Raw genomic sequence first — 21303 nt, 5'->3', positions numbered from 1 at the left:
TTCTTACTGTACTTTAGAAAGGCATTAATCTTATTTGCCTTAAGAATCAGGATGTGGATGGCTGTGTTATTAACATTCAAGAATTAGGAAGCTCTAAATTTAGCCGATCCCTAGTGGAAGGAAAATGTTAAAACTTGTCACAATATGGAAGACACTGTTCATTTGTAATGGAATTTGATGGACTTTTAACTTTTGAAGAGACAGTCTTTACTGTGTGACTCTGCTCGCTGTTGAGAGTCAGTCTGCACAGGAGGAAAAGTCAGAGAATATCGTAGTTTAGATCAGGAAAAAACCCAATGGTCAAAGATGGGCAAACCTAGGAAAGCATGACAATACTGACTGCAACCCTAAATGCAAGATAAATAAATATCCATACATTCTTACCGATAATAAATAAATAAATACTTTAGGGAATTCCTAGTAGTACCTGCTGAAGGAATGGGAAGGAAAAAATGGAGACTGGAACACCCAGTAATTATTCTACAGGCCCCTAGAATAGGTGTAGGGGGGTGTTGCTCAGTTTACCTGCCTAGCACACAGGAGTCTCTGAGCTCAGATCCCAGCAACCCCCGGGAAGACAGAAGCCAAAGACAATATTTATATTAGCTATGGAAACTTTAAGAAGAAACAGAATGCCTACAGTCTCCAAGTGACTCCCTGAAATATTCAATTACCAGGATGCTTTTTGTCCTCTGCAGCAGAGTTTTTCTTTATCTAAAGCAATAAAGTGTCCGCTACTCAATCCGTCAGATAGCGGATACATACATACATAGACGAATGATACCGCTAGAGGCACTCATTCGTTCGTTTGCACCAAGTACAGCAGTCGGTTACCCCAAAGTTCCCCTCTCTTACAGGAGGCGTGGCAGACTGTGGCTGGGATCACCAGGGGGAGCACCATCAGGTGAGTCTATGCCAACCTGACTAAGGCTTCCAAGCTGCGTTCCCAGTGACCCAGGGTGCAAGTCATTCCATCAGTAACCATGTTTCTCTTCGAAAGAGATGTTGAACTAGGCGCTGAATACTGACTAGCTTAGAATACACACTGAATAAGTCATCCCCAGATACCTAGAAAATAAATAGAAGCCTGGTGACAAGAATATTGCAAAAATGCCATCATAATTTTAATAAACACCACCCAAATTCCTCCAGGGGGTGGAGATCAACTCCCATCTTGAAGTGGTCTAAACTCATGGTGCATTTAGAAGGACCAAAAAGGAGAAACTAGGAACAGTGGTGGAGAGCTGAGATCCCTCTGGTCTTAGTTAGGGTTTTACTGGTGTGAAGAGAGACCATGACCAAGACAACCTTCTAAGAACTACATGTAATTGGGACTGGCTTACAATTTCAGAGGTTCGGTCTATTATCATCAAGGCAGGAGCATGGTGGTATCCATGACAAAGAGGAGCTGAGACTTGGACCTCTTGTTCCAAAGGCAGCTAGCAGCAAACTGGCTTCCAAACAGCTGGGACAAGGGTCTTAAAGCCTACACCCATAGTGACATACCTACTCCAACAAGGTCACACCTCCTAATAGTGTCACTTCCTGGGCCAATCAAATAAAAACCACCACACCTCTCAATCAAAGGATCAAGGTCACCAGTAATAAGATAGGATCCTGAGATCTCAGGATTTGATTCCATGGGGGGCATTCCATCTCAGTGGGGGGTCTCCCTCATGATCTGTAACCCCACTCTAATAGAAGAACACAGAGATTCACATTAAGAGGCATATTCCAAAATTCCTACACAGAAGGCTTCTTTTTTTTTTTCCAAGACAGGGTTTCTCTGTATAGCCCTTGGCTGTCCTGGAGCTCACTATGTAGACCAGGCTGGCCTTGAACTCAGAAATCCACCTGCCTCTGCCTCCCAGAGTGCTGGGATTACAGGCATGCGCCACCACAGCCCGGCTCACAGAAGGCTTCTAAAGCCTCAGGAAGTGCTGAAATATCATCAGGATGAAGAGGAAACAAAACAGATACATTTAACTGAGACATAGTATAATTTCAGATTGGAACTGTAACAAAAGAGACATAGAAAAACCATTGGGATTCTTTTAGAATTGGACTGTATCCCCAGCCTATCCTTGTGTTCTGTCCATCTAAAGTTATTTGTGAATTAAGTTTTCCAAAGCCAATGTAGTTGCTATTTTTTTTAATTTAAAAATATTTTTGAGACAAGGTCTCATGTAGCTTATTATCATCTCAAACTCATTGTGCAGCCAGCTGGTCTTGAACTCTTGACTCTCCTGCCTCAGGCTTCTCAGGGCTGCTATTATTAATGATGACAACTTGATGTCCCAACAGAGTGCCACAGTGAACGTGTAGGCACAGAGAGGAACACATGCCTCCTAGGTTCTTGGTAATTTTTTACTTCTGAATTTATTTATTTATAACAATTTGATGGTTCCATATTGAGCAAATATGGAAGACAGTGCCTTTCTCTTTGGGGAAAAAAATCCTACTTTTCAGAGTAATCTTATTTAACTAGAGTGATAGTCTGAATACGTATGGTCCCCATAGAATCGTGTGTTGAAATGCACGGTCCATAGGGAGTGGCACTATTAGCAGGTGTGGCTTGGTTGGAGTAGATTTGGCCTTACTTGAGGAAGTGGGGGCGGGCTTTGAGGTCTCATATGTCCAAGCTACACCCAGGATGGTACACAGTCTCCTGCTGCCTTTGGCTCAAGGTGTAGAATTCTTGGCTCTTCCAGCACTGTTGTCTGCCTGCACACTGCCATGCTTCCCACCATGATGATAATGAACTAAACCTCTGAAACTGTAAGTCAGCCCTGACTAAATGTTGTCCTTTATAAAAGTTGCCTTGGTCATGGTATCTCTTCACAACAACGAAACCCTAAGACAGCCAGTGTTATGTTTAAATATTGATTTACTCTATTTACATATGATAATACCACATGTGGCTTCTTTGGAAGTATCCTTTTGAAAATAATTAAGAGATCCAGGTAAAGAGGGATACAAATATTTAATTGTTGAAATACATTGGCCAACTGAGTTCCTTACACTGCCATCATAAGTAGATACACAGGTTGCTAGAGAACTAAGAATTTTCCAGATACCCCACTAGACAGTAACTGTCCTCAGTTATGTCCTAAGAGACAGCGCAGAGTTAACATAATGAGATGCTAAGGCTACACAAGGGTAGAACAGGCAACTGAGTGGCTGGAGAATATTTATAATTATTTAAGCTTTTGACTGAAGAAAAGAAGAATTTAATCCACACATGTATATAACATGCACATTGAATGAGTTTATTTTCAAATGCTGCAATGTTCTTAGCAAAGGGAATTCTCCCAGCATTAAGACAAAAATTTTAAGCCAACTAGTAAAAAAGGGAGATGTTTGTTAAGAATCCATTTACCAACTTTACAGCTAAAAAATAATGACATAGAAACATTGAAGACAAGAGGCAATATATTACTTCAGGTAATTCCTTTATGTGGCCCTACGACCGTGTTATAAATACAATAAGGATCGTGTCGTATAAAAACTATCAAAAGATTATCAGTGAAAAGACAAGCGTTTGGTGAACTGTGCTGGATGGTCAGGAGGGAAAACACCATGGTGTGGCGCCTGGTGGCCCAGGCCGGGGAGCAACAGCCTTTATGGTCTCTCACTGGTGGGTGGCACAAAGTCCCTTCTATGACCACAACATCCAGCATGGACCTGTGGCTTTAACTACACAGCTAGGATGTGGGCGAGGTGGCACAGCAGGAACAACCTTTCAGAATTTCTTTGAAGATATCTGTGTTCATTCAATGTCCCAGGAGCCAAACCGCTTCCAAATTCATGAGCAAGCTACAGAGGAAAAATAAGAAAGGGAGGAGGGGGGAGAATTAGCACATTCAAAAATCAGAGCGTGAACAGAAATGCATGTCCTAAGCCTGCAAATTATTTAACTGATTTGCTCTTAAGTAGAGTACATATTCAATAGCCAGTCAACAGTTACTTAAGATTCAGTACTGGGAAATATAGTTCTGAACATTGGTAATATTTATATAGAGATCAAACTGGATGCTGAGAGACTTGTAAAATATAATTAAAAATTAAAATACAGAATGACGATGGCCAGACTAGGCTGTGTGCACGTCAGCACCAAATTCATACTATAGATCATCCAGTGATAACTCTGTCCCTTCCCGGCAATATCTTGCAGAGGGGCCGTATGCGTCTGCGCCCTGTGGAGCTCTGGGGGGGGGTCACACTGGCATCTGAGAGCCATCTCATAAACGACGTTTGCTGGCTGAGTACAAAGCAGGGGTAGACCACCCACCGCTTCCCTCCTGGGTAGAGGATGCCTCTCAAAAGGTCACAGCTATACGGCCATGAATTCCACCCTGGAGTCAGGTGTCTAAGAAACCACACATTTGAATCATCATGTAAGGGATGCTAACTAACATCAAGTCATTCCTCAGTTTGGCCCAAAATGTAGCCAACTGAGCTCGTGAAGTGAAACCCATTCAGAAAGGCCACGGTGTTGGCCCAAACTAGTGTAGCTTGTCCTTAGTGTCAGAAGCTTCCCAGGACAGTCCTCGCATCAAGATTCTGCCCAAGGATGGGCCTGGAGAGTCACAGACAAGTGGCACAATGGACACACAGCCACTCAGGAAAATGAAAAGCCAAGTCACTTAGGAAAAGCTTTCAAATGATTCAAAAGTGAGGCAGAGGGAAACGAGGACCAACTGACTATTTAGACACCATCAGAGAAAGAGCAGACAGAGAGGGTGATGGTTAACACATTTGGATCCAGGAGCAGCGAGCAAGCCACTTAAAGCCATGTGGGCTGTGTCAGCAGTGACTGCTAAACTGTTACCAGGGACCTTCTGACCCCCACACAAGGGCAAGTGAGAAAGCAGAGGCCCAGCATAGCTCCCCTGAGGTCTGTGTACAGCAGAGGGAACCAGGTTCCCAGCGGGCATCTACAGAACCCCTCTTCTGATCAGTTCTTACACCTCTGAAACACGTCATCATTAGGGGGAGAAGGGGAGGGGGAATGGTAGCACAGGCTGGTATTCCACCAGCTCGGGGTTTACACAGGAGGCGTGTCCCAAGGGACTTCTACAAGGGACAAAATGACAGCAAGCCCAGAACTCTGGGGGGGGGGAGGCACTCTATTCAAATAAAGGAAAACTCCTTGGGGAATTTTCAAGAGTTGGGGGTGGTGAGGGGTGGATTCCAGTCTTTATAAATCTCTATGCTGCCTCTCTGACGAGACCGGTCCAGAGAACGATTCTAAGGCTGTTGGGGCTATCCTTGAGACGTAGACCTTGTGTGCTCCAGCCCTCCAGCAGGAAACTTCTCAGTCTCTACCAAGACCAGGACTGGCCCCAGACGGACAAGAGGTGGCCTTAATAACAAAGAAATTTTGTTTATGATCTGCTAAAGTTTGGGTTCATGAGGAGGGGAGGAATATGAAGAAGGGGTCAGGGAAAGAAGAGAAAAGGGTAGGGGAAGAGGGAGAGAAAGGGGAATCAGAAAGAAGATCAAGAAGACAGAGGCAATGATGAGAGCAAGAGCTATTTACCATTCATCTCATCTAATCCTAAGGACAACCCTCATGGCTAAGCAAAAGACCCATTCTAAAGATTATAAAACTGAGGCCACACGAGAAAAGTAACCCATTCAATCAGCCTGTGGTAGAGCCTGAATCCAAGACTAAGGCTGACTTTGAACAGAGTATGAGCTCTCTTAGGAAACAGCCCTCCTGAAAGCGGAGGCTTCAAAAGAGGCGAGGCGTGTGGGACATATTTCCTCCTGAGCCCAGTGTGTAGATCCTCATGTGATTCCGAGCTGGCATCTCCCTGGCTGAGGTCTCCATCTGCCATTCAAGCCCTAAGCCCTCCCAGGTTCCGTGAGCCTCGGTGTGCGGCTTGCTCTTATTAAATCAATCACGCTGTATTTGTGAAAGGATAAAGAGAAACCAGGGCAGCAGGAGGACAAGAGGACCAGAGCTTCCGGGACGTCATCCCACCATCCGAGATCTCTAAGCTGCACACAGGAACTACAAGCGGTTCTTCATCAGCAAGGGTAAGCACACGAGGTCATTCAGGAAACCACACAGAGGAGATAATTCAGGAAAATACAAAGTACCTCTTGAGTATCCAGTCATTGTGTTACCTTCCTCTAATCTTAGAGAGAGAAGAACAGTTAGTGTTCAGATTTTTAAAAGCTCATTATATTTTCCAAAAAGCTACAAGCTACAAATAGTCTCATATACACACATGCATATGCACAAATGCACACACACACACACCTATGCACATGCACACATATGTGCACATGCATGAATGTGTGCACACACACGCATGCATACATGCATGCACCCACACATGCGCATACACATATATGCACATATACATATACACACACTCAGGCACACATACACACTTGCTCATAGAAATCATAAAGGAGGACAGGCAAGATGGGTCTGAGGGTACAGGCACCTGCTGCCTGAGTTTCACCCTAGAACCCACAGGGGCAGAACTAACCTCTGCAAATTGCCCTCTGATCTCCACATGCAAACACTGCACTGGATGAATTAAAATGTGACAAATGATAAAACAAGCAGTAACAGACAACAAATAATGACAGTGTGTTTTGAAGTCAGGTGATACAGCTTTGCGAGCAGTTCTTTCTCCTGTAACCACTGCACTGCTGATAAGCCCATCATCTTCATGGTTATGGAAGCGTAACCCATGCTTGCCAACACTCCGTCAACTTGCTAAAAGCTGGGTTTCCGTTTCACACTCATCAGCACTGAAATTAATGAGAAATCAAGAGTTTCTGTGGCACACGTGCATAAATAAAACCCCTATTGGCAGCCTCCAAGGAGACCGGGCTTCTGTGGAGGTTGCTTTAACACATGGACTCCACTTTCACAAAACAGTGACAGGGAACACACAGTTCACCCATGGCTCCCTGCCACCGCGGAGCATGCGGCCAACTCAGGTAACTGGAAAATATAAATTACATTTGTCTTTGAGACCAAGGAGATAGCTCAGTAGGCAAAGTGAAATCCCTGGTGGGCAAGCATGGTGACCTGAGTTCGAGCCCCCAAACACACAGTTTACAAAAGACACCTCGAATGGGAGCGTGCTCTTGTAAGTCAGTGCTGCGAAGGCAAAGGCAGCCGGCTCTCTGGGGCTTGCTGGTCAGCGGATTAAAGGACTTGACAGGTTCCAAGTCAGAGAAAGAGCCTGTCTCCAAAAGGGAAGACGGCTCCCAAACACCCACACTCATACATGTGTGCACACACACATACACACATAAGCACCCAGAAATGTAAGTGCATACACATACATACACAAATACCCACCCACATACATATACATACAGACATATGGACACACCCATACACAAACACCAATTCCCAAACACACGTACACACACAAACACATATACCTATACATATGCCTACATACACAAACACCCACACCTATACATTCACACATATATACACAGATACATCCATGCATGCACACACAAATATCCACACCCACATATACACAGACACATACATACTCACAAATATACAGACATGCATATACCCACACACACATACATAGACACACAAATTCACACACACACATGTGAATACACACACACAGTCATACTTTTGTTATGAGGAAATAGTCCCACAAAACCCTTGCTTACTTTTTTGTACAGTCTTTGCTTGACTAGAGGCCAAGTTGACAGCTTCAGAGGGTAGGCCAACATACACACCTCCATAGTTTCTTTAAGATAAGAAATCAGATCAAGTTAAAGGGTGCATCCGAAAACAAAGCATGAACCACTCCAAACAATTATATGACCATGAAGACAACTCAGGACTTTTCAAAGATTCTTGGTTTACTATGTTAGAAGGAAGTGTTGGGAAAAAAATATCTGTATTAAATCAGTAAAATGTTTAAATATTTTGCTTGGAATGAGAAAGAAGTGAGCTAAGTCGGTCAGGCAATGGGTGGAGGAATGTGTGCCAGGTGTCAATCACCACTTCTGACACATCAGAGATCTCTGTGGGGTCAGGCAATGGAGGATATTCAGAAATCATTTCCTCCTAGGGAAAGACGTGTGTCCTACGGGAGCGAGCCCAGGAGTGCAGCGAGGAGCAGAGCAGAACCTGAGAGGAACAAGTGGAGAGGTGAAGCGGGAAAGTCACCTCAAGGACAGGAGTGGGCATCTCAGAGACACACCCAGAGCACAGCACCAGCTTGCCGGGCTGAAGCCGCGATCCCAAGTCTGGCTGGGCTGCACATCCCCGCCAGTGTCCCAGTTGGTGGAAGCTGTATTCTGTCCCCATGCTAGCGTGGCTACATCCATGCACTATGGCCAAAACCACTCACGGCAAACCAGCCGGGGCCACACACATACCTCCTCTTGTCGTCTTCGGTAATGGAGTCTTCTGTTCTGAAAAAGCCAAACACACCTGTGTGAGCCACTCGGCTTCAAGCCAGACACTTCATCCTTGAAGTGTCACGAGCAAAGTGCAAGATAGCAGTGCCCCTGGTTCACAATCACTACCACCCTGTGCCTCCGCAACACAGTACTCACTGGCTCTGAGCACACAGGAAACACTGAGCAACTTTCTACATATCAAAATGGATAAACTCAGTAAATGCTAAAAAGACCAATGCCCAAACCAAATAAAGGCCTGGGGGTGGAGGACAGCAGACTGGAAAAAAGATGTCAGAAAGCTGACACCCATTCTGCCCTCCTCCCGTGACCAACAGTGACAAGTTTCCTGGATCTCCTCTGTAAAATAAGGGGTGAGCATGTGACCCCTCAAACTCCTTCCTGCCCTTACTATGATATGGGGCCCCAGGGCCCCCAGGGAAGCCCAGACAAGAGTAATGAGAAAGCATTAAAGCCAACTTATTTCCCTTTGTTCAAAAACTGAGCCATTAATACACATTCTACTACAACGAGCAGGAAAACAGTCCAAAGAAAGTTTTTTTTTTGGGGGGGGGGGTGTCTCTCTTCCTTAAAACATATAGCATCAGTGCTGGAGCATGAATGCTGGACACTCAGTTGTTAAACAACTTGTGGTATAAGCAGTAAGACCCTAGTTTGAACCCCAGAAGCCAGACATGATGGCACATGCTTGTAATCCCAGCCATTGGAGGGCAGAGGCAGGCCAACACTTGGGGGGTCACTGGTTGCCCAGCAACAGCATATTGCTAAGCCAAAGGCCAGTAACAGACAGTCTCTGTCTCAGAAAACAAAATGGGCACCTCAGGTTAAACACCTGAACTTGACCTCTGATCTCTACATGCATGTTGGCACACACATGCACGTACACTCACACAAATGTGCACGTACTTGTACGTACACACATGCAATGATGTCCTGGCATGTTTGCATCCTAGGCTCGGTTCAGTAAATAACATCTCAGGATTGATTTTGTACCGGGATCGCTATTACTTTTACTCAAGCAAAATGGATACGTCCTGTAAAACAGCACCTGAGCTTGACCTCAGGCCTCTGGTGCCTTTAACAGACTCTCTCCTCGTGCAAGAGGAGAGCACATTCCACAAAAATTCCTCTGCGGCTCTCTAAGGGGATGTCGTCCTAGGGCACTGGTTAGCACACACAGGTTACTTTTCTTAGAGAAATGCAATATTCAAAAGACAACATCGTGGTCATACAGAAGGGGCCTCATTCAGAACAGACACAAAACATCTCCATCCCCACCCCCTACTGAATCTTCTGATTCTAGTGGCGGCCTCACCATGGCTTTACCCACGTAGAATTTGAGTCAGGTCCCACCACAGCTATGTGCATACATGTGATCTCCCTCATTGCCAGCAGATTTGACAGTTTCCCAATGAATACTGCCCATGAGCACAGTGACTCTGAGATTGGGTGTGACATCTATCCTGAGTTGTCATTTATGGAACTAAGTCCAGTATTTATGCACATCTCGGTCACCAGTTTCACTCACCCTTGCAGAAGAGCCAGATCCTCTGTAACTGAGAAGTATCAGAGCCACACTGTAATAGGGTGTTATGCACACTGCTGAGGCTTAATAAGATGATATTTACTACTTTAAGCTAAAATGGATTCATAAATCTGTAGCACAGATAACAGGGAAACAGCGGTGAGTGACTCAGTCATGATTATAACTGCGTGCTGTGGTCCCAACTGGCTCACACTGCCGTGAAGGCATCGTTTGTGAAGCTGTATGTAACTGGTAGGTTTGGGCATGCACGATGTATCATGGCTTCTTTTCCAAACTCAATTTCCAGCTATATCTTCTGATCGGTACTTCTGCCTAACACTGATTCAAAGTTTAACTTTCCCAAATACAAGAAAACAGTGATGTTTAATATTTCTTTTTAATTGTGTGTCTGTTCCTGTGTGTGTGTGTGTGTGTGTGTGTGTGTGTCTATCTGTCTGTCCATCTGTCTGTCTGTCTGTGGGTATGTGCACATGAGTTTACATACAGCCTTTGCAGGCCAGAGGCCTCAGACCCATCATATCTGGAATTACAAGAAGTTGTGAGCTGCCCAATGTGAAGCTAGAAGAGCAGTCTACATCCTTAACTGCTGAGCTATCTTTTCAACCCCTATTTTAAATCTATTATCTCTTATCAATTATCTAAAGCCCAGTCTGTGTTCCCAGTATAAACAACCTTTACACACACAACCAGCTGGAAATGATAGCATAGTCATCACATTGAGTAATTGAAGTTTCAGATACAAAATGTTCTAAAATCGCCATGTATGCGTTATAAGATGTCCATTCTCAAGCTGGGAAGGGGGTCTGTGTATAAAATGCTTGCTGAGGGAGTGTGAGGGTTGGAGTTTGGGTCATCAGCATTCACACAAAAAGCCAAGCAGGTGTGCCATAATCCCAGAATTATGCAGAAACACAGAGCTTCCTAGGACAACCTGGCTTGCCAGAATCAGTGAGCCTCCGTTCACTGGAGACCATGTGATCAGTGGGAGACCCTACCTCAATAACAAGGAGAGCAATCAAGAACTGTACCTGATGTCATCTTTGGGCCTTCACATTCTCACGTGCACACACGCAAACACACACATACCCACACATATACACACATATATATACATACATATACACAGGCATGCACATGCATACACACACATACATACACACATATACACATGCATGCACATACATACACACATATACACATACATACACACATACATACACACATATACACATATATATACACACATATACACATATACACATACATAAGCACATACACATACATACACACATGTATGCACATACATACACACATACATATATACCCACACATACACACATACATACATGCACACAATACATGCATGCATACATACACACACATACATACATGCATGCACGCACATACTGACATGCACACACATATACACACACATATACATATACACACATACACACACATACAGACATGTGCATACATACAGACATGCATACCACACATATATACACACACATATACACACACATATACACATATACACATACACACATACATACACATACACACACACACAGTCCAGTCTTCTAAGCCTTCAGCTAAGCTGTGAAGCCTGCTTTGGTGTGTTTGTTTGTATATGAGATTGCACCTGATCCATTTTTCACAAATAATTATTCTCAATTCTTGGACAGGAGCCCTGGGCTTTAAAAATGGCGTTAGTGGGCTTGGGATGGAACTCGGTTGATAGAATGTTTGTCTGGTGCTGGAGAAATAGCTCAGTGGTTAAGAGCACTGATTGCTCTTCCAGAGGAACTGAGTTCAATTCAGAGCAACCACATGGTGGCTCACAACTATCTCTAAGCCCAATATCTACTGAGCCACATACACCTCTGAATGCTAGCACTCAGGAAAAGGGGGAATTATGAGCTTAAGGTCATCCTCAGCTATATAGTGAGCTTAACACAAGACTGGGATAGAAACTGTACTGGCTGGTTTTGTGTGTCAACTTGACACAGGCTGGAGTTATCACAGAGAAAGGATTTTCAGTTGGGGAAGTGCCCCCATGTGATCCAACTGTGGGGCATTTTCTTAATTAGTGATCAAGGGGGAGGGCCCCTTGTGGGTGGTACCACCTTTGGGCTGGTGCTCTTGGGTTCTCTAGAGAGCAGGCTGAGCAAGCCAGGGGAAGCAAGCCAGTAAGGAACATCTCTCCATGGCCTCTGCATCAGCTCCTGCTTCCAACCCTGCTTGAGTTCCAGTCCTGACTTCCTTTTGTGATGAACAGCAATGCAGAAGTGTAAGCTGAATAAACCCTTTCCTCCCCCAACTTGCTTCTTGGTCAGGATGTTTGTGCAGGAATAGAAACCCTGACTAAGACAAAGTGGTACCAGTGTAGTGGGGTATTCTGGTGACAACCTGACCATGTTTTGAGGACTGTGAAAGGACTTTGGAACTTTGGGCTAGATGATCCATTCAGTGTTAAGAGCTCTGTGGAATGTTATGTAGGAGCTTGGAAGATAATGTTGAGAACATTGCAGAAGATGGAGGCTTGGCTTGTGAAATTTCAGAGGGAAGACTAAAGACTCTTATCAGGGCAATATTTCAATTATGAAGATTCTGTGGTTTTGGTTAGCTGGGGCTGAGGAATCAGCTGTGATTAACAAGATACCAGAAACACTAAATCGAACCTTTGTGTTACTGGGACTATTGATGCTGGTTAGCTGGAGCTAAGAAATTAGCGGTGATTAAGAAGAAAACAGCATCACTGAGGTGAAATCTTCTGGGAAGTGTTTTCTGAGAGCACAGAGAGTGTGTTCCAAAGATAGCCACAGTTGTATTTTGTGCTGTGGCTGGACTTGGTACTGTGTAAGACTCACCCAGATGGTACTGGTTTTGAAGGCATGAAGGGGTCATGTAGAGCAGCTGAGGTTCTTGGCACTGTGAGAGGCCACGGAAGGCCATTGGTGAAGGCGCAGCCTCAGTTGCAATTGATGGCCCAGGACTTGAAGGGGTCATGCATAGGAGCAGAGGCTTGTCACCCTGATGAGAGCCTATGAGAAGCTATTGGTGAAGCCTAATTACAATGGAAGATAGCAGTGTTTTGGAGATGCCAGTACCACACCATGACCACCAAGAACAGCAGCAGCAGTGGAGTACAGGCAGTTGGAGCCTAGAAGACAAGCTGTGTGCTACAAAGGGCAGAGCTGAAGAAGTGACCCAAGCCCTTGGAGGAGCCCAGAAGATCGTGAATTGGATCCCAGACATTGAACCATTGGAGTTTGAGTTATGCTTTTGATCGTGACTGTGCCCTGATATGTTTCCCTCTTGAAGGAAGAAAGTATTTTAGTGGAGCCACAGTTAAGAGACTTTGAATTTTTAAAAGACTTTGAATTTTAAAGATATTGGACATTTTAAAGTGATTGAACTTTTAATATATAAAGACTGTGGGACTTTTAAAGTAATTTAGATCTTGGGGATGAATAAGAAAGTAAGGGTTGAGGCTTAATAGTGATGTGTTTGTATGTCAAGTTGACAAGGGGTCAATTGTACTGGCTAGTTTTGTGTGTCAACTTGACACAGGTTGGAGTTATCACAGAGAAAGGAGCTTCATTTGGGGAAGTGCCCCCATGTGATCCATCTGTGGTGCATTTTCTCAATTAGTGATCAAAGGGGAGGGCCCCTTGTGGGTGGTACAACCTTTGGGCTGGTATTCTTGGGTTCTGTAAGAGAGCAGGCTGAGCAAGCCAGGGGAAGCAAGCCAGTAAGGAACATCTCTCCATGGCCTCTGCATCAGCTCCTGCTTCCTGACCTGCTTGAGTCCCAGTCCTGACTTCCTTTAGTGATGAACAGCAATGCAGAAGTGTAAGTGGAATAAACCCTTTCCTCCCCCAACTTGCTTCCTGGCATGATGTTTGTGCAGGAAATAGGAAACCTGACTAAGACAGAAGCCTTGTCTCAAAATTTAAATCAAAACGAGTCATTGTCAACCAGTTTGTGATGGCTATTGTTGGTTGTCAACTTGACTATATGTGGGATGAACTACAATTCAGCAATGGAAGACACACCTGTAATCTGGAACTTGAGGCAAGGAAGATGTGGGCTTTTGATCCAGATCTCGAGGCAGAAAGACACACCTTTAATTTGGGCCACTTCTTCTGCTAGAAGCCTATAGAAGGACATGGAAGAAGGGAGCTTTTGCTCATTGCCTGCTTGCCCTTGGAGACTACTTCTTCAGGATCCCAGCATCTTCTTCTGAAGACCAGCCGAGACACCCAACCTTATGGGAGTGAGCAGTTACTGGATTCCTGGACTTTCCATTCTCGGCTATGCATTGTTGGATTAGCTGGACTGCAGTCTGTAATTCATTCCAATAAATTGTGTGTGTGTGTGTGTGTGTGTGTGTGTGTGTGTGTGTGTGTGTGGTGTGCATGTGCATCTCACAAGCTCTGTGTGTAACTCTAGAGAGCCCTGACTAATACACAGTCCCTCCTGTGTATCAGGGGAGGATGGGATACATCAGTACTCTTCACCCCAACAGCTCTGAGAGCTTCAAACTACAGAAATCAGTGCAGAGAACCCTGGAGTTCAAATACATGAAGACGGGCACTCAAACACTACGGTCCACTGCCTTTTTATTCACAGAGAAAAAGAAAAAACCTAGCCCCAGTGAGAGGTCAAGGTGGCTGGTGGCTTCCCAGAGGCGAAGCTGCCTCCAGGCCAAGCTTGTGAAAGCGCTGAGCTCTAGCCTGCCTCCCCAGCTCCACTGACTGACTGGCTCTAGAGGCTCTTCACCACCCTCCAGGCAATCCTTCACAGCAGGTATCAGCTTCCCTCTAAAGATGCAAAGAAGAAGAAAGCTTCACCAAGATGCAGATACTTGGAAAGAGGAAGGCCTGGAGATAGGGAACCAATGGCCCAGCATGCCACCAGGATGGCCTTAAGGTGACTAGGGTTTTAGGGTTCAGTTGAGTCTTGCCTCATAGTTAGTAACCCTGTACTCAAGGACAGCCAGCTGTGAAAGAAGCAGGCCCAGGGAATGGCAATATTAGAAGGTGTGGCCTTGTTGCAGTAGGTCTGTTACTGTGGGCGTGGGCTTTAAGACCCTCCTCCTAGCTGCCTGGAAGTCAGTCTTCCACCAGCAGCCTTCAGATGAAGATGTAGAAGTCTCAGCTCCTCCTGCACCATGCCTGCCTGGATGCTGCCATGTTTCTGCCTTGACAATGGACTGAACCTCTGAACCTGTAAGCCAGCCCCAATTAAATGTTGTCCTTTATAAGACTTGCCTTGGTCATGGTTTCTGTTCACAGCAGTAAAATGCTAAGACGCAGGTCAAAAGGTGGCAATTAAGCTCAGGGAGCAAGAGGGGGAAAGTTTGGGTTTTCAAAAAACTATCATGCAAGGCTGTCCTGGAAAAGATCATTGGAATGTGATATTTTCCAAAAGAAGCCTAGCACGTGTACACACATACACACATGCAGACATAATCAGAATGTACCATTTTCCAAAAGAAGTCCTTCAAACATGCACACACATATACATGAATGCATACACATGTATGTGTGGTCAAAAACACACACACAAACAAATATATGCAAACATGCAAATATGCATACAAATACAAAAGCAAAAATGCATACACAGGAAACATGTGTTGTACATACAGAAAGAAACATGTATACTTATACACAAACATATATGAACACATGCATATAGAAACATGTGGCACATACAGGAAAATACAAGTATATGCATACAAAGAAATATCTACATACATACAATAGGTACAGAGCACAAAAACACAAGAAGACATACAAATAAATATATATACACATATATATGCATGCATACATAAGCATATATGTGTACCTACATTCAAAAGTATAGCAATATACAAATATGCTTGCACACAGGAAGATGTGCACACATCTGAGCATACAAACAAACAAATATACATATAAACACATATAACAAATATACACACAAACACACATACATAAAAGCACACATATATACTCATATACAGAAACACATATGTGAACACATTAAAACACATGCATGCATACATATGCATGTGTGTTGACATACACATACTTCCACACATGTGCAGATGCACACACTCATATTTGAACATAAGCATACAATTATAAATATACATGCACACACAAACTCAGACATGTATGTACTTATACGCAAACGCATGAACACATGCACATGTACATGCCTATACATGTGCACATTTCATAATTACACACATGTACTCAAACACAAATGTACATACATACAGAGGTGTACACATATGTAAATATATGCATACACACAAACACATGCACATAGCATATGTGCCCATACTCACACAAACATATACACAAAGCACAAATGTGCACATATGCCCACATGTACATACATGTAAATATATGCACACTCACACACATATAAACACATGCAGACACCATGTATACAGAATCATGTACACACAAATGTGCACACACACATGAAAGCATTCACACAGAAAATGCACACAGTTGCACAAACATATACATACAAACATGCACACAAACACTGGCACGTATTTATAGCTATAAACAACATACAACATAAGCATGCAAACACAACCATACACACATGCCCACTCATACACACTGGTGTGGAAAACTAACTTGCCTCTAGATCATTTCTTCATTCCTTATAGGGAGAAGTGCACATTACCCGGCAATGGTTCAAAACTAGAATGTTTAATTAATCTCAGCACTTGCTCAGAAACATAGGAAGAAACTTGAAGTCTTCAGGGCTCCAACTTGTCTTCAGGCACAAGTTTGAATACCACCCTCACTCTCTGAGCAGCCGAGCTGGTCCACCTGTGCACCCTTGTAAGGAATCACTGTTCCATTTGCCCCCCCCCCCCATAGAACTCTATAGTCTGAAGGATTCCGCCATTAACCTACCTTAGTGATGCATTTGTTAATGTTTTCCTAGCTTAGGGTCAGAGGGAATGTTTGCAGGGTAGTGAATGAGCAGGATTCCCACAGGGAGCATAGATTCATTTGAAACAAGTTGGGCAGCCCCACATGCAGCTCTGTAAGTGCATAGAAACTTCTCTTAGGTATTGAAGAAACGGAAATCATTAGTTAATGATGCAGTGTCGAGCTGGCCATGCTGGGTCAGAACCTCCAAGGCCACATAAGCGCCACTGAGCCTCTGAGCTGATCTATGCCTCACTGGGGCTGCGATCCGTTCTCCCTCACAGCCACTGCGGCCCCATGGGGAAGGTGGTGACTTTCAGGTGACTGGCAGCTGTGCCTAATGGATTGTAAGATCTTCCTCGGGGGCTGAGAGCAGAGCACAGAACCATGATTTCCCCCAGCTCTGTGAGGGAAGAAGAGTCCAGATGTTTCTCCCAAACAGGCAGGGCTGTTGCTCTCCGCCAGAACTGACGCACACTGGGAAAAGCAGATAACAGGATGACTCTGCTGCCTACAGCCTCTCCTCGGAGAGGAGCGCCTACAGATTGAATTGTTCCAAGCTGGCAGAGATGAAGCAAAAATGAGGCAAAGTCACAGCTCATGAACCAGAAGAGGACCAGGAGGATTTACCGCATTTGATAATGGGCTTCACGAGTTAACTGGTCCAGACAGCTCTGTGAACTCAGCTCACCCAGAGTCTCCTCCTGTTGAAAAGGAACAGTGCCAGATGCAGCAATGTGCATGTCTCCGTGCTCCTATGCAGATATGGAAGAGGGATACAGGAGAACCCCCGCAGCAAACGAGCTAGCCCGGCATCTGCAGCCAAACAACAAGCCACCCTGTCTCAAACACATGTCCACCTGCACATACATGAAGCACACACCAATAGCCAGTGGTGGTTCTCCTGTATGCTAACAGACCACTAATCTATTACTTGGCATTGAGCACAGAGTTCATCTCCATCCCGGAACTGAGCATGTGCATTACGGACTAAACTAACTTCTTGCTTTCTGCTCATGAGCTGCAAGTGCTGACAAGGTCACTGATGTGCTGGACAGTGTGATAGGTTGTGGGATTATGAGTTCAAAACACTGCCAAATAGAAGGTAGAGAAAACCAGAGGACCATGCAGTGGGCCATGCCTCGTGACACAAACTCCTTCTGGTACAGAGAAAGCGGTATTTGTCGGACCACAGCTCTGACACAAAACCAGGTGAACGTGTGATTCTTTTTTTATACGCCAGTCCCTTCTAGTTGAAACTTGAGTCCTCATCAGATGAAATCTACAATAACCCAACATCCTTCTCCAAGATGAATTTCCTCCTATACCACCCAATGGCTAAGTCAAATACACACGGGAAAGGCGTCTCTGTGAAATCACATTTCCAAGTCTTCACAGAGAACATCAATCACAGAAATGCCCTGCGGGTGCACTCTAACCTTCTGCCTGTTATCCCACTAGTGAAAGAAAACTCAGTGTTTTTTCATTTGGCCTTAGCTACCACGAAGGCTTTCACTTCACAGTCAGAGGGCCCCTGGGGGATGAGGCCAGGTGGCAGATACACTATTCCTGAAACGTATGACTGAAAACTCAGAAAGCACCCAGAGCACGGGTTGGCAGATTACAGCGTCTGCTGTGACTTCATCCTTGGCCCAAATTCCATTCTCTTTACAAGACTACACAAGCCACTCTGGGAATGGTAGGGAACAGGTCCTCCGGAGTTGATACCAACTCAGAGCCGGGAGCTGGGACTCTCTCAGAGGTCGAGTTCCTGCCTTTTGCTCTGGGCACGATCACTTCAGCAAGTGCACGAAAGTGTGTGTGTGTGTGTGTGTGTGTGTGTGTGTGTGCAGGCATTTCTTCCGGCATCCTCCAGCAGTGTTGAAGGTTTCCTTGAAGCAAGCTGGCCCCCCCTTCACCAGGAGGCTGATCTGACTTGGATCTGGAGACCAAGAACAAGGGTTGTGCCTTTTCTGTTGTGGTGACCCACAGGGTTCTGGTCCACAGGAGGGTTTTTTTGGGTGTTGTTGTGTTGGTATGTCTTACCATATTAAATATAAATAAGTATATCTAGAGAGATGGGGATACTTTGCATTTAGAAGGCTGTGCTTCTGATTAATTAATCCCTGGGAGCCTCTGGTGAACTAGCTGTCATCAAAGTGTGCTTCATGGCCTCTCTCTCACCCCTGTGAGGTCCATTATTTCACACCATCCTGGAGCTTAGTTCTGCCCATTGTCGGCAGCTCCTCCCGGATGCCACCACGGATGGTCAGCGACCATCCCAGAGCTTCCTGGAGCTGAGAGGTGAAATCTTTTAAATTCAGACCCCATTTTAGGGAACTAAATTGGCCTAAGTTTGAATTCAGGTAAACTAACAGGCCGGTACCTAGCATTAGTTTCCAAGTTGTGGCCCAACAAAACCCGAGCCTAGCTCCAGGCTCTAGGCTAATCCCCCCAAAGACCAGAGTTTCCAGGTTACACCCTCAACAAGACCAGTGTCTCCCCGCAACAAACCTGCACCCCAGGTTACAAGTGCACCCCTTGCCTAATGACCACCAATGCAGAGGGGAGCAGAAGTTAAGTTTACGATCTGACTCCCAGCACCAGCCAATTATGTTAAAGGCCACAGAAGCTTTCCAATGAGATGCATGCATATATATTCCCTGCTTGGTGCTTACTTAAAAGCCTTGTCCCAATAGACATCCAGGGCTCCCCCACCACCCAAACAGTCCTGTGTGACAGCAGTGTGCTGGGGGGTACCGAGCTAGCTCAAATAAAGGTCCTGCTCAGAGTTGCATCAGATTGACTCGTGTGTGTGTGTGTGTGTGTGTGTGTGTGTGTGTGTGTGTGTGTGCATGTGTGTGTGTGTGTGTGAGTGTGTGAGTGTGTGTGTGAGTGTGTGTGTGTGTATGTGTGTGTGAGTGTGTGTGTGTGTGTGTGTGTGTGTGTGTGTGTGTTTCGGGATCACAAACATTTCCCTGGCACAACAGAGCCCCTCCCTTTGTCACGTACGTCTCTCCCTTCACCTTAGCCGGGCTCTGTTCTGCGGAGCCCGCCCAGTGATGATGGAGAGGCCAGGAGCAGCCCCAGCACGAGCCTCCCTGCCTAGGGTAGCTCACAGGTCTTGGTTTCCATAGCCAAACAAACTCAAGTGGTAGGCATTACTAATCCTAATTTTACCAGATCTGGATTCCGCTAATCACATCAGCGTTAATAAACCAATCTAGCTCGGCAAACCTCTCTCCTGTTTAGTTGTGTGTCCTAAGACTCCACTCCCACACATGGTCTCCAGGCTTCACCAGTTAGGCTGAAGACCATGAGACCCCGGTGACTCTCTGGTGGTGCGAACTCCCGTGTGCTCGGCCTGTGGAGCTCACAGATCCAGTGTCTTTTCGGGATCTCAGCTCCTCCCGCCTCTGCGGCTCTCTAGCCGATGTGGCCTCTTTAAATCTAAGAACTGCGAGTACATTTGAGCAGCTGCTAAGCACCCCAAGCAAGAAAAAAACCCCACAGGCGAAGGGCCCAGGTAGACACTTCCCATCCATCCAGAGCTTCACGGCACTTAAAGCCCTGTTGGAGAAGCGAAACCGCTGGCTGGCAAAATGGAGCAAGAAAACCAGTGCTTCCCCGTTGATTTCACATGTTCCAGCTTAGGCCTGCCTAGCACCCTTGAGAGAGGATAAAAGAAATTGGAAAGGCTGCAACAGCTGTCTCTTATCTAACCAGAGACGAGAGGGTTGCAAGACACCGCTGCAGCACAGAACTAAATGGAAAGCCTGCCCACGAAACAGTTGGGGAGCTCTTGTTTGCTCATGGTGTTAGATTTGGGGGTTGGGGTTTGCATACGGCAGATTTAACCCAGGGCTTTGCAGGGCTTTCTACACTAGGCAGCGTGTTTCCACAGGGATAGACCACATCCCCAACATAGCTCGCCTTAATGACTGTACAAGACAAGCCCACCTTGATTTCCCTCTCCCACAGACAGCTAAGCACAGAATAAAGGGAGGGCGGAGAGGTGAACAGGGTCTGGGAGGATACCCTTTAAGGACTTAGAAAAAATGTTATTGCATTTTTATTTGTGTTTGTTCATGTGTGCACATGCCTGTCATGGTGTGCATGGGAGATGAGGGGGTCAGTTCTCTCCCTCTCTACTATGTGGGTCCCAGGGATCAGGCTCGGGTCCTCAGCCATAGTGGCCAGTGGCCCTTCATCAGCAGGCCTATTCTCCTGCCATCTTCCAGTAATTTTAAAGGCCTAGACAGGTGGATATTTGAATGTAGCTCATCACCTATCGGCTGGCTAATGATACACATTCAAGTTATCTATTGCAGGTCATGAACGCTTCAAAGCCAACATAAGTAGAAGCCAGTT

General features: G+C 45.3%; 1 protein-coding gene across 2 annotated transcripts in view; it reads right to left on the bottom strand.

Moving 5' to 3' along the window:
* Positions 1–3244: 3244 nt before the first annotated feature.
* The window catches only part of C20H12orf75 (chromosome 20 C12orf75 homolog), a 40939-nt gene continuing 22880 nt past the window's right edge, over positions 3245–21303 (bottom strand). The window contains exons 3-6 of one of the 2 annotated variants that reach the window (XM_052165180.1): positions 8389–8424; positions 7672–7751; positions 6109–6141; positions 3245–3816 (exon numbers count right to left, since the gene is read on the bottom strand). In XM_052165180.1, coding sequence (XP_052021140.1) covers positions 3806–3816; positions 6109–6141; positions 7672–7751; positions 8389–8424 — 160 coding nt within the window. In that variant the 3' untranslated portion in view covers positions 3245–3805. Of the gene's footprint in view, positions 3817–6108; positions 6147–7671; positions 7752–8388; positions 8425–21303 lie in introns of both variants that reach the window. The other variant, XM_052165181.1, reaches the window with a different exon arrangement.

The sequence above is a fragment of the Apodemus sylvaticus genome, chromosome 20 (assembly GCF_947179515.1).
Source record: "Apodemus sylvaticus chromosome 20, mApoSyl1.1, whole genome shotgun sequence".
Classification (NCBI taxonomy): Eukaryota; Metazoa; Chordata; class Mammalia; order Rodentia; family Muridae; genus Apodemus; species Apodemus sylvaticus.
Note: the sequence above shows the minus strand (reverse complement) of the source record. Positions and strands in the feature narration are given on the sequence as shown.